Source organism: Amphiura filiformis, unplaced genomic scaffold (assembly GCF_039555335.1).
Source record: "Amphiura filiformis unplaced genomic scaffold, Afil_fr2py scaffold_51, whole genome shotgun sequence".
NCBI classification, from domain to species: domain Eukaryota; kingdom Metazoa; phylum Echinodermata; class Ophiuroidea; order Amphilepidida; family Amphiuridae; genus Amphiura; species Amphiura filiformis.
In genome coordinates, this window is record NW_027305515.1 from 675,707 (window position 1) to 690,911 (window position 15,205).

A 15,205-nucleotide genomic window follows, 5' to 3' on the forward strand; every position below is an offset into this window, starting at 1 on the left:
GGTAACCTGTAAAAACCGCTGTGTTTCATGATTTCTCCGGAAATACATCGACTTGGAGCGTCAAATTTCAGGATAGTAATGAGAAAAATAGTATCTATTATGTGATACCAAAACCTCATCAACAATGAAAAAAATCGAGGGGATGATGCTATCGATCGGGTTACGGACCTTTAAGATATGAAATACAAGTGAGTATTTGAAGTCACAAATACAAGTGAATCCTCACGTGACCTTGCGTTATGGCGCCGTATTTGTCTGTGTGTTCGTATTCAGCTCCTCATTGTCCTGTGAAAAATATCAATCTTCACTATGATCAGATAATGGTATTTGGCTCCCGGCATGAAAATCACACAAACGTGACTACGGTGTTAGAGTAATGCACAAATGAACCAAAAACGTCTGTCTGAAATCACACTGAGTTTTGCAGTAACGTATTGAAAAGCACGTGGGCCAGCCTGCAGTATTTTAAGTCCGGCAAGGATCATTAAGTTTGTTGTCACCAAGTTTGAGCCCCGTACCCCTTACAGATGTCCAGGAAATGCATTTCTAAAATTTGACCTCTGCATGACCTTTGACATGACCCCTGCAAAATGTTCCCCTGGCCATGAGATTTGTTGTCACCGAGTTTGAGCCCCATACCCCTTACAGATGTCCAGATAATGCAATTGTAAGATTTAACCCCCTTAATGACCTTTGATCCCAATTCTGTATGCCAGTTATACACCTATCCGACTTCGCCATTACTGCGGTGTCCCCGATGTAAAACTGCGGTGTCCCGAGGTCGGGGGTTCCATCCATTATTTATTGTGTGCTATACAGAATTGTACCCGGAATTGTACACAACAGTGATATTCAATACACAATCATGAGTATTGAATTACGAATTAAATCTCCCGCTCTGGTACATCTGTGTTGCCGTCAATAGAGGGCCAAATACAGTAAACGCTTCTCGGATTGGTGTATAGGCGTAGACATTTGTCTAGAATTAGAGAATAAAGGTCTTGTTTTTAGCCGCTGGAGTGCATCTATCGTCTCATATAATACATCATTATTTTAAGTAAAACAACGATGCGAAGCCGAGTTGTTTTACGCCAAAAATAATGATGTCGCGTGTTATATTAAACGATAGTTCTAATTATTAGTTCGTTATAATATCGTCATGATATTAAAGCCATAACGTACGATTTCCGTCAAATTTTTAATTTTGTTTTTCTTTACCCAAAATGTAAGGGTTTTTCTTCATTTAAGCTCAAATAACAAGGTTAAGTGAAAGAAACCCCACTGCCATTAGGAAATAAATTAGGGTGGCTCACGCTCCAGTAATTTCAGATGATTGAGCTCAGTAATACATCAAAGAATGTCTTCCAATTCATGAAAACAAATAGATAATCAGCTTATCGGATTAAAAGCTTAGAGGGAAGGTCTTGCTGCTCAGCGAGTGTTTGTAATTATCAGAAGGTTTTCTCCAAATTCATTCTCTAATTGCTAATTTTGGGGACTTAAAAGTCATAGGTATGACTTTATGTCAAAATTGTTCTGTTGACCTACAAACACAACAGATTTGGCTTTTTCCATTCAGGTGTAAGTTGGGACATGTGTAAACATAACAATATGTGACCGTCAACCACAAACTGCTCGTAAAGTCGGCAAATTCTATTCTGAGCTAATGTTTGTCATTTTCGTAGCGCCAGCCAAACACCTTTTAAACCAATCATTAATCCTATTGTTGAAGAGGATAATAGCTTAGTCTTTGTTTGCTTTGGCTAAATCCTGCTCCAGGTGTGGTGGGTTAACTAACAATTAACAATGAGAGGACATTCCTGAATCTCGTTAACTTGTGGATGATTTGAAGTGACTGCCAATTATGACAGTTTGATATTTATTACCAGCAATGTGGAAAAGAGACATTATGCAGCACCAAAATAAGGTATCCTTTTGCTGACGGAACCAAGTTCCACAAACCATAACTCAAAATTGACCAGGGGCCGACTTTACGAGCGTTTCGTGGTGGGCGGGTCACATTATGCCAAAAAAAATCAGGTTTGATTAACCAATTTCATATTATAAGATCGTAAATCATGGATTAAACCGTGAACAGGTTGGTTTAGGAGGCATTACTTCCCATTCATCATTAAAACACATCTGTTGTCATTTTGGAGCTCCAATATCTCAATATCTAATAAACACGGGCACCATGAGCGTGATGACCTGGTTATTTAAGCTTGATGAGATGTAACAAATGGCTACTAATATAGGCATAAAGAGATTGATTTTCATTATCAAGAAATTAGAGCCGTAATATGACAAAATTTGACTGTATTGTTATGATGAATTGGGAAAAACAAAACCTGCAATTAAAATAATGTCAATCAAAAGCAGCCTACCATGTATAAAAAGATGAGAAGTTAATTCACTTAAATTACATATACTTCCCTCTAAATTTGTACTTCTTCATTTGTCTTCAGTATTCTTCTCCTCGTCCCTTTCTGGAGTTTCCCTTCCCCTTTCCTCTTCGGGCTTCCCTTTCGTTTGGTTTCCTCATGTTCTGTTGGCATTTTCTTCTTTCTTTTCCATTTCTAACTCCATCTTCCCCTCCCATATCTGGTCTTCTTTCCTTCGTCATATTCTTCAATTCATGGCAGATGCCAATCAGGGGCGTAGCAAGCGGGGGACAGGGTGGACGAAGTCCATGGGCTCCGAGGGTTCAGGGCCTCGAACACACAAGCGAAAATTAAATTAGGGCTGATAATGGAGAGCAGGGCCGGATTTACCATTGGGCCAGATGGGCTCAGGTCCAGGGCCCCCAAAATGCCTTATGGATCTTTCTTTTAACCTCAATAACAGCATGGTTTTTTTTGCAAAATTGTAAACTTTTCCGTGCTTCGCGCGCATTCAAATAGCAAAATTCATGTTGATCTGTGGCAAAATAGTCTTTTTTTCGCGTGCTTTGCGCGCAAATGTCTAGTAATATCGGAACAAAATATGTCAGCCCCTCTATTTTATACGTAAATCAAAACCTGGCCACTGACTTGAGTGCACATGCCCTCGGCACATGAGTTCGGACCTCCAAATTTTGGCCTCGCCCAGGGCCACCATAAGGTAATTCCCGCCCTGGTTAAAAGGGCCCTTGCTGCTCCTTGTCCATGGGCCCCTGATGCTCTTGCTACGCCCCTGCACATAGAGCAGGCAGCAATAGGGTTTTTTTTTAAACTTTGTTCTTGGTACGCTGGGATGGCCCTGGATGTGGGTGTACATGTACATCCCCTGATAACATGAGTAAAAGCAACCCTCGGAAATGAGTTATATTTTGTGGAAGTTTTTGAGTAATATGTAAAGCCTCTGATGGCTAGATTTTGAGTATGAGTCGCATCATATTGCAGTTTTGTCCACGGCAAATTAACCGTGACCTTTTCAGCCATAAACCCGCTTAGTGAAGATTAAACCGAAATATGCAGTACTAAACCATTATAGTAATCGATTGTCCAATGCACATTTCTTACCACGTGATAATATTAATCCAATGAGCGATCGAATTGTCCGCTACGGTCGACTAATCCAATCGATAATGACGCTGTTGACATGTACGGGTGGAGCTCCACTGACTGAGTTTTGGGGATTTTTCACTGGTTTGCTATCATTTATTTATCAAGGCGCTCCATCGTTATTATAAGGACTATGCTAATAATTTAAAGATTGACATGTAGAAAATAAACCATACTTGATTGACAGAAAGTACTAAATTTGTACCTATTACGGTTTGGTGGCACTCCTCTTCCAAACGCGACCACGTCAGGGCGGCCCGGTGAAGTAAAATGTGCATTGGATTAACACGGGAGTTTGGATAAGATGGTAGATTTCCTTTCTCATACAAATGCATGCTTCCCCGTTATTAAAGCTTGTACCGGATTAAAAATTCAGATATTTTGAAAAGAATAAGTAATTGAAACATAGAGCAAATACTAAAATCAGAGCTTTTATACTTTTTGATTTATGACGCTAACTAGTTCATCTCCTATACACACAGCACATCGCTACTAGTACGGGTCTATTACCTATGTGAGTGCCCCTGTGTTGTGTGCATGCATGTAGTTAACAATAACTGCATGATGTAAGCACAGAAAATTTGCACAGACAAATTATTTTGAAGACTGCATGAAATTACGTTATCACCAACAAGTGATGGTCTAAACAATTTGAATGTGTCAATATTAGCACCTTTATGCGTACTAGAATTAGGGGGGTCTTAATGACTAAAATGAGCAACAATTATAGGCCTGGTTCCCAAGGCTGAATAGTATAAGTTCGATCCTACCTTATATGATGAAATCCTCAAAAATACAGTATTGAAACAAATAACACTGATGATGGTAAAAGGCTTTAGTCCCATAATATAACGATTCACTGATGATGGTAGATCACGAAAACGTAAACGTTGACCGCAAATCCGTGGCAAAAAGTTGGTGGTGGGAGAAAAATTCAAGATGGCGCACAAAGATGATTTGTAATTGCGTAGTAGACAATGATGCAAAATGGCCTCCGGGTAGATGGATGCAGGTTGAATTTTCAAGTTAAGATTAAAAGTCATAAAAAACACCAAAATCCAAAATTATTGGTACGGTGCAGTTCACAAAGTTTACGAGAACAAACCATCGTGCGATAAAAAAAGTGAAAGCAACCAAATAGAGTTAAAATAAGCTAAAAAGTTGCGGACGACGTGACCACTCTAAACCTCTCGCGAGCTTGACCTCTTGACCTCTCATAATTTTTGCCGCATCAAATCATGCCACTCTTCACCTGGATCATACTCTGCGATCGTAATGGGCCATCTCTGAAAAGCGTTGGTGTTTTTATGAGTCCATTAATTTTGTATTTTAAACAAAGGATAACGGGCCTAGACGCATAAGATTTCATCCCGTGCATATTAGTAAAGAATAATAAAATCAAAACCAAGCAAGTTGTGTTTTTATTTCTAAGCTGGGCATACTTTTAAGCAAAACAGTTGCGAAGTAAATCTAGCAAGACCGAAATTAGACGCATTTCGCAAAGTCAAGCCAAATAAGGGACCCGCCGTAGCGGCGCCCCAAAATGTTTATTTTTACATGTACGAGACAAAATAGATGTATGTAAGGACCTTCCTATTTCGCGATCTGCTGTAGATTTCACTAAGCGTAGACTTACATACACGAATTTGAAACAATTTGTGCGAACGAGTCAAGCAACAGTCTCATTACATTCCTACAATCTTAGATTTGTTGGTGACTAGCCCAAGACCACTTCTTTTGTTTCACAGTCTGGATGACATCGGTAACCTGTGTCATGCTTCTGATCCACTCATTTGTTTTTCTGTCTCTTTTTGTGATCCCTAGCATGGGAAGCGTGAAATATTACTACACTTCTGTGCCTGGCAATCTGGAGGTAGGTGTAGCGATAGTTAAGTTTGTTTTATGTACCTTGTGATTTGTGTATTAAAATAGCTAAGCGGGTACGAAGTTGAAAAATGCACCGGCAACGGTCGCACAACATCAACATTTCACTTTTAAAAAAAGAAAACACTCATTTCTAGAAAATTTTGCATGGGTACATATATGACTTTTGACGGAATTTGCATCAAATTTTATTTTTGGTATAAAAAGTGAAATTTGATTTTTGGTTATTACAGGACAGTAAAAGGCGTAGAAGCGTGCGGTTTGTTGCATATTACAGACAATCGGCCAAAGTTTAATAAATTGTAATAATTTTTACAAAATATGACCGGTAAGTGTCACAAGATATACACTATTTACGTAAAAAATAGTTTTTGACAAGTTTCTCCGATTTTCGTTTAAATTTTTGGTAGATTGGAACAAATGTTTGACACATTTTATAGTTGTAAAACTAATCGGAAAATGTCTTTGTCGTTAACTTACACCAAAAATCTAAATGTGATCGACAACTTCCTATTGAACTGACGAAACAATTGTTTACACTGCTTTCGCATTTCCGACAAAACTGAGATCACAATGTATAGGGTCCACAACTTATAAGTTCCCCCTAAATACTTTTTAAAATAAATCGAAAAATATTTGACAAAATGCAAACCTGTAAAAAGATATGGGTAGCCGTATTTGTTTTACACATATGGACCAAATTATAGCGTCACACGTCATTGCGTTCAGTCACAATGGTTCATTTTGTAAAAAAGAGACCGTTTTAAACTGTCTTAAAAGTTGCATCTGAGTTCATAGGAGTCTACTCATGTGTTTGTTAAAGAAAACCTGACTGCTATGGACTCAGGTGCAACTTTTAAAACGGCCTCTTTTCTTACACAATTAACCAATGATGTGCGACGCTATAAATTGGTCCATATGTGTAAAACAAATAGGGCTATACAGATGTTTACATTTTACATTTTGTAAAATATTTTGACTTATTCTAAAAAGTATTAGAGAGAACTTATAAGTTGTGGACTATATAATATATTATACAAATATTGACTGCTTTTTATTCGGGGCATGGTTAAAATTATAGGCCCGCGGTGATCTCAAAACCATGACTATGCCCCGAGGCGTAAGTCAATATTTTTTTTATATACCAAATCTTAAGATTCTTGTCATCTGTTTGGTTAAAAGCATCGATTTTGGGAAGAGAAATTAATAGTTTCAATGCGAACGGCACACAGATTACAATCTGCGATTTCTGCGTAATTATAACGCGTGAAAACATTAACGCGTGCGTAATATCATTTTACGCAGTTTGATTGTGACGCACGTAACCGGTCCATAGTTCATTTCCATGGACCGGTCCATAGTTCATTTTGCGGGCATAGTTAATTCAATGACTGCACTTTCAACCAATCAGATGACAGGAATGTATATATGAGGTATATAAAATGTGCTCGATCATGTGCGCTCATGAACAGCATTTAAAATTATGAATCAATCACAACATGTTTAAACATTTGTATGATTATCAGGTAAAACAGATGTAAACGAATAACAATAAAAAGTGCATCATGATATTGCAGAAGATTTAGCACAGCCACACCGTAGTATCGTAAATCAAACAGAGCGCTGATGAATCAATTACAAAATTTGTATGATTATCAGGCAAAACAAATGTAAACGAATAACAATAAAAAGTGCTACTGCATCATGATAATTGCAGAAGATTTAGCACACCGTAATTTTCTTTAAGGCCAGATTAATGGGAGAGAACATGGACCTTTTCGGGCATCATTATTTCTGAATTGTATGTCCAAAATATATAAAACTATACAATTTTGGAAAGGGAGTGAGTCAAGGAATCCCATGGTGACGTCAGATTTTTTCAAAAATCTCGACTTTTTGAAAAAATCACAAAAATTCACTTTTTTACCCCAATACTTAAAATCCATTCAGAGTAAAAAAAATCAGTTAGCTTTTAATGAAGAAGAGACATGAACTTAGGTAAGGTTTTTTATTTATCTTTTAAATTCGTCTCTTTTTCGAAATATTGAAAAAAAAATATGTGAAAAAAGCAACTCTGTCACTCTATTAAGGTCAAAATTGCACATAATGGAGTATATTTTTGTTCAAACAAATGTTTTGAAAAAACCTTCCCTAGACTTTGATGTACTCTAAACCCCAGACAAACAAGTACCTAGACCTAGAACTTTGGTTCGCGTAGTGAAGCCGACACTGCTTAGCAACGACTTTGACAAAGACGCCAACCCGGACGCAAGCAAGCAGATTTGTTCGCGTGTATGGAACATGTTGCATTTGACGCGAGCGATAATGGCGCAACAATCACGCAAACGAGCGCGTTTTTCTCTCCAGACATGAACGCTTATTTCTCCGCGTCCGACCACTCGACCAAAATCACCTTGGATACGAGGCTTCACCTACTGCCATGGTCAGGGATGGGCAGTTATAGGTCTAGGTTGATATGTCTATGCTCTAAACGACAGAGTTGCGCCTTGTCACGCAACGCATATCGCGCGTGTGTAATCACAATATTTCGCAGTCTCGCATTTCTGATTCATTATTTCCCGCCAATTTACTGAGCTGTCTTGAGCCATGTGACTTTTTAAAGAGTTGAAAAGAGTGAAATAAACTCAAGCAAAAATACGAATAAATATTAGCAAGTTGTATTTCATCAGTTTCAAGTGAAAGAATACATCTTAGTGTTGATAAATATCAAGAAATCTCAAATTCGGGCGTGGACGAATGTGTCTTCCGTTACTATTTATTGATAATTATTAATAATTATTAATAGATCATACAGATCAGGATCTATTCCAACTTACTTTTCACAGGGAAAACAAATTCTTCAAGGGTGTACTTTAAATTGATATTACCCTACATGTTTGTACTGTTTATAAAAAATTAAAATCTTTTCAGTTGATATACTGTATAATGAGGCGTATATTCCACAATAACGTTTCCAATAAATGATTTGATACAAATGCATATTTTGTTACAGAAAACAAAAGTCTGAAAATTGTGTGATTAGTACAACCCAGGTTCAGTCGTTAATGATTACCGGAAAGTGCTTCAATTACAGATTGTTAGGAAACATGTGGCGTGTTTGGAACGGGTGGGGATACATATGCACACAAAGGTTCTTGCAGCATACGAGAAATATCCCTAAACAGCAATTTATTCTGAATTTGGTAAATTCGCAATATAATACAAGTTATAATTAAAATTTTAATAGCCTTTAAAGTCCAAAAATTAATTTCCTTTGGCAGACGAGTATACGCACACGATTGGTAAGAATTCACATGCACCTAGTTTTATACTGCAAAAGATGTTTTTTGTTTTTGTTTACCATTTGTCTGAAGGAAAAATGTACTACCAGCTACCTTCGACTAGTATAAATACATATTTATAAATACGCACGTAACCCATGGGTACGACATACCAAGACCAAGCGTGACCATATCCTCATTCCATTGAAAAGGATAGGAACTCTTTAGATAAATATCATCAAATTTAAGTATTAATTGAATAGCAAAATTATTACACATGTGGGGATTCCGAATTTGTAACATGTTACCAAAAACAACATTTTGAAAGTATTTGCCGACGGAAAAAAAACTTATCGACGGAAACGTTTACAATATAATCACAAGGTTGAACAATAGAAAATTTGCTGCACAGTCTCGCGTTGTTTACCGCCTTTGCATTCCATGACAAACCGGCGATCAACTTAACTGATATTAAGGGTGTTGACTCTTATGAAAGTGGTTCCTTGTTATGCAAATGAGAGAGTTTACGCTCCATAACTTTCACACAGAGATTCAGAGGCTTGCTTTTTGTTATTTCCCTATTTCTCGTGCTCAAAGACATTTCTTTACAGAATGAGCTTGAAAAGAGTCTTCCGCACGACTATACAGTGCGGACATGTGAGCTGAATTGGTGTTAAAATAATGTAATGTTCAAATGTACAGGAAGACCACCCGCTATGTAGAAGGTCACTTCAAGACTTACTGTCTACAAGCTGTTATGGCAGCGTGGAGGTGGTCACGTGGGTATTTATAAGTACGTATTTATAAATATAGTCGAAGCATACTGACTAGGGGCTTACTGTACTTCCACATCCCAATGTTATTAGTAAGCAGTATTCGTATGTGTACAGTAATACAATGTACATGTACAATTAAAACCACAACAAAGGGAAACCTTGGAAAAACAGTGGCATGATCGACGGGAATTATACAAATAAACATAATTTATTATGGGAAAACTATTTACCCATTTGTACATTTGTAAATGTACTAAATCATAATATGTTCGCATATCTATATTGTTATCTATTTGGTTCTTGGATAGCTATAATTAATATGGGCATCATGTACTATTTTGCTTGCCTATCTTTATTGTTGTCTATTTTATTCTTGGATATTTTTTACCTTACAAAATATTTTTTACCTTATTCGCAAAAGGTTAGAAAAGGTTGCCAGAAAACGTCTAAATGTCAGGCTATAAAGGGTACAAAACGTTTTCATAACATTCAAAAACATTTTTTGAAAACTTAACTGCAAAATATTGTTATAATGTTATTCAAGTGATAACAAAATAATTATTTGGGTGAAAAAATGTATGCAAAAAATATTTTACAATACAATTTTGTACTATTTTGCTTGCCTATCTTTATTGTTGTCTATTTTATTCTTGGATAGATATAATTAATGTAGATTCACCACCTGACGTTGTTAAATGTAAAGTACATCCAAATATAATCCGAATTTACAGTTGGGCTCCGACAGTGAGGTTTTTGAGCTTCTATAGATGAGTTGACTTCTGACGTCAATGCCGGGCAGTATGCGCACGCATCATCACAATTTCCATGTTTTTTTGCCTGGCAGTTTAGTTTGCGCGCGCATCATATTTTGTTCAGGGCTCGTGTTTTTAAAACTCCCGCCACATCACAATAAGACTATTGAACAGTATAGTGGTTGCATGGGGTTCACTCAAGCATAAAGATATACCGGTCTCTTACCTTTGGTAAACTCATCTATAATTAGGTTGCATTTATCATTGAAGGACGTTTTATTTTGTTTTTGGAAAAGAGCATATAAGGCAACTATCTCTGCATGTTCATATTGCAAACTGGGAAAATTTTTATAAAAAAATAGCAACGGGTTTTTTTTAAAAAGAAAAACTGTCTTTTATTACCACAAATGGAGGTTATAACGCCTGCATCGCGCAACGGTCACGCTGTCTATAGATAGAACTCGATGTAAACACCAAAATGGTGCTCTGATAAGAACTTTTTTCGCACAATATTATTATTTGATGTAGATTCAGCATCTGGAATTCCCTCTCCCCGACCAACGTGAAAGAGAGAGGTGAAAGCAAGAGGGACATAGAACTTTATAGAAGAGAGGGAGAGTGGTAATGAATTCGATCGCTTTCTTTTTCCCACCACAAGTATCGCCATTAGTAGGCATATGGGTGGCATTTATTATGACTTACCTCCGTCATGTCCGTAGATGCCATGTTGATTTTTAAACTAAAGACAACTCTCCCTCCTTGGACGTTTTATACAGACAACTTGAATGTCATCGCTTTTTCTTTTCCAGAGATTTTAAGACCCAGGAACGATAACAAGCATATTGGGCTATTCCATTTAAAATACACACTACCCCTGTGGAAGATTTTGGAAATATCTGCCACAGGGGGAGTATGAATTTCAAATGGAATGAACACCTTTAGGCAGCTCCATTTGAATTTCATACACCTTCTGAGAAAGATTCAACTTGAATCTTCCACAGAGTGAGGGTGAGTTTCTAATGTGGTCATTCCATTTGACATCTATACTCCCCCTGTGGTAGATATTTCCAAAATCTTCCACAGGGGGAGTGTGGATTTTAAATGCAATGGCCCATTGCAGAACCAACCTTAAATCAAGAAAAACTTGCAGCGCTGCTTGAGTAATAGGATCAACCGACTATCAACGAGAGATACGCCGACTTCAAATTCAAGAATAAAGGAATCATAATGACAGGGGCGTAGCAAGCGGTTGACCGGGTGGACGTCTGGACGAAGTCAATGAGCATGCACCGAGGGTTCAGGGCCCCGAGCAAAAGCAAAAATCAAATAGGGATGATAAAGGAGATGTAAAAAGGGCGCACTGCTCCATGTCCATGGGCCCTGATGCTCTTGCTACGCCCCTGCATGATTATGAAAGGAAAATGCCCCCAAAGATGTACTTGAAGCTCGTTATGATTCAAACGGACAATTGAATACGTCCAAATTTGAAAAATTGATGCTAGCATAAACAGCATATATTTTGCAACTTCGTCGCCTCTGACGAACCTGAAATCTTGTCACTTGAAGTAGGCTAATCTAAGGCAGCCCAATGCTCCCCTTCCACACCGGGCTTCCACGTAACCACCACCCGGTCCATAATCTTCTCATGCGCGATAAAAGTCAACCTCCTCCACACGGCTGTTTGATGTATATAGAATTGGCTTCATTATTAACTAAATGCAAACTATAGATGGCGCTATTTATCTTAAATCATATTTCTTTATTTGTATGGGTTAGGTGATTAATACCGCCATTAAAACAGCTGGAATAGGTGAAACAAGCAACAAGGAAATGTTATAAACATATTTTATCAAACAATAAAAGGAATTATATGTATTAAAAGCTTGAAAGGGTAAATTCCAGTAACTAAATAGCGCCACCAATTGTGGCATTATTAGATACATTTTATATCCGAAAAAGCTTTAAAAAATACTATAAAAGTGAATAATTTTGTAAAAGAGGGGAAATTAAAGTTGAGAACGACTCAAAAGCACCTGTATACATTAGTACGATATCACTTTTAGCTGTTTAAGCCTAAAATTTGGTTATACATGATGTTTTGTTTGAAAAAGTAGTAAATGACCCCATCAAACAACCGTGTCCAGGCTTCCTCCGTCAGTTTCCATACCGCATCGGCGACATGGGTACCAATCCCTGGGCCGGGGTAAGGAGGGGGGGGGGGGTCAGGGGTAACATGTCCCTCCACATTTTCGGATGGGGGTACACAATACCCCCCACGTTTCGGCAAATACTTCTTTGGTCTAACATGTCTAAGTAGGCTTTCTGTAAAAATACAGGGGCAATATTCGTATTACACCTTGATTTGTGGCTAAAATAATACGAAAATGTACAATTCACATTGATGGGTGCTAAAATAGTGCACAAATTTCATGTGAACAACATGCGGTTGTCCCTGGAAGTAGGATTGAAGAGTGAACAAGCCGACTAAAATATTAAATCAGCATGGCTAAATAGTTCCTTCTAAATCATACTTTTTGTAAATCAATTAATTCATACTTTTATTAATCAGGTCAGGAAACAACAGCAGAAGATTGAATTGGTCTTAGATAGCAAAAAGATTCCTTATCAAACGATTGATATATCACAGAGTGACGACTTCAAAGCAAAGATGAGAGAGATTGCGGGTAATCCCAAAGCATTGCCACCTCAGTTCGCAAATGATGACAGATATTGTGGGGTAAGTCAGGGAACCAGAGTCAGGGAACCTAGAGATGCCTTATAAGGTGAAAGAGAGTGGAGTCAATGTGCGATACTGCGATTCAATTGGAGGTGCGGTATACCATCCCAGCAAACACAAAACATTTTTACCTTATTCACAAAAGGTTAGAAATGGTTGCCAGAAAACGTCTAAATGTCAGGTTATAAAGGGTACAAAACGTTTTCATAACATTCAAAAACATTTTTTGAAAACTTAACTGCAAAATGTTATTATAATGTTATTCAAGTGATAACAAAATAATTATTTGGGTGAAAAAATGTATGCAAAAAATATTTTACAATACAATTTTGACATTTTCAAAATGGGTTTTCATTGTTTTCATAATTATAAATTGTTTATTTAGAGGTAAATAACTGTGCATCAGTTATTTGGAGGGCATTGTGAAAAATCTACGCCCCTCGGGATATTCCGAGGTCCAAAGCGAAATGTTTAGATTTTTCACAATGCCTGACATATAACTGATGCAAAGTTATTTCATGTGATGCAATTGCGTCATCATGCGACATATTATTTTTGTAAGCGCTCTTTAAGGGATGGGGTATGAACGTTTGGACAGTATTTATTGCGGGACATTGGAGCACATCAGACATATCGAATTGCATTCTGAATACGAAAAATGTCCTTCTGATATCAATAATTTTGATTCTTTGAAATTCGCAATGTAATACACATTTTATGGCAAATGATTAAAAATTGATATTTTTGATATTTAACAGTATAACTCGAAGTAAACTTTATAAATCTGATGATTGATACTTAAAGTGTATGTAGGTGGGATGAAAAGCCGACGATCAATTGAAAATTTTGACCTTTCGTATTGAAGATATGGATTTTTTCCCCAAACACCAGAAAAAATTAGGTCTTTAGGTGGTCAATTGCCCCTACTTTGCACCAATCAATGGTTTTAATGTTACAATTTTTTGATAACTTTCATGCATATGGATTTGCACCTGCTTTAAGATTTGCCCCAAATGAAATTTAGTTGCCATTATTTCTATAGTTTGTAAATTATGTGTGTTTCAATGTAAAATGATGCTCAATCCTAATACTGACGAAATGCAAAGGAACCCCACTTCACAAATGGTCATATAATGTAAATGGAGTATTTTCATTTTGTCTATCTACAGGACTATGCAGCATTTGAGGAAGCAGTTGAATACGAAACGTTGGAGAAATTCATAAACTGTTAAAGTAAAAAATGACATTTGATCAATCTAACCATAGAGACTCTTCTTGTAAGGTGACTTCTGTTATGGCGCTATGTATTTTCTTTCTATTATTCAATTAGGCTATTTAAATATATCGCTCCGGGGTCTTTCTCTCCTCGATTATGGCTAAATACGAATCCTTGTATTTGGCGACCAGCTATTGATGGAGACAGACCGCAAGCGTACTCAATCCGTAATCTATGTTGTGATACTTTGTTGATTTGATGATGCGGAATTAAAGATTATTGTGAAGTTATATTATGTTATCCGTCTATTTCTGTTCGTGTATCCAGCGAGTCTTTCACCGTGAAACTTTGGGATCCATTGGTCATTAATTATCATGATTATGGTGAATTCCATCTTTCACCAGAATAACTGATTGATGAATCTCGTGTAAGTTTCGAGTAATACTTCACAAAATGGGGACCTGGCTTAATGGATAAAAAGAAAAGATAATTTGTCAACAACCTAATCATAATTGTCCTGCATGTGTACATGTACGCATTTCATCACTTTTTGAAACCGTCAAAGGTATTACTTTTAAGTCGGACTTTCTCTCACAGGTAATAATGTCTGAAAATTCATGTACAAAACAATGTTGGATTGCCATAAGCAGTCTCTTTACATTTACTAGCAAGACCTTCTTGCTAATCAACCATAATGGATTTGAACCAAAGACCAACTGCATGTTTGATGCTTCTTTAAAAAGTGATCCAATTGATTTATCCAAAAGAAATGACTTTAAATCATACTTGATCACTTGATCTTTCAGCAAATACTAAACTGTTAGACCTATGTACTTGTGAGGGAAAATTTGCTTATAACGCTGTCCTTTTAGCTTATAAGGCTGTCCTTTTAGCTTATAACGCTGTCTTTTTAGCTTATAACGCTGTCCCTTTAGCTTATAACGCTGTCCTTTTAGCTTATAACGCTGTCTTTTTAGCTTATAACGCTGTCCTTTTAGCTTATAACGCTGTCGTTTT

The 15,205-nt window shown here is 37.0% G+C and overlaps 1 protein-coding gene across 1 annotated transcript; it reads left to right on the forward strand.

Annotated features, from left to right (window-relative positions):
• The first annotated feature begins 5,139 nt into the window (after window positions 1-5,139).
• Window positions 5,140-14,478, forward strand: LOC140144358 (SH3 domain-binding glutamic acid-rich-like protein 3). The gene is made up of 3 exons (XM_072166180.1): window positions 5,140-5,415; window positions 12,805-12,972; window positions 14,142-14,478. The coding sequence occupies exons 1-3, from the start codon at window positions 5,296-5,298 to the stop codon at window positions 14,202-14,204; spliced, it is 351 nt and encodes a 116-aa protein (XP_072022281.1). The 5' UTR covers window positions 5,140-5,295; the 3' UTR covers window positions 14,205-14,478.
• The last annotated feature ends 727 nt before the right edge of the window (window positions 14,479-15,205 follow it).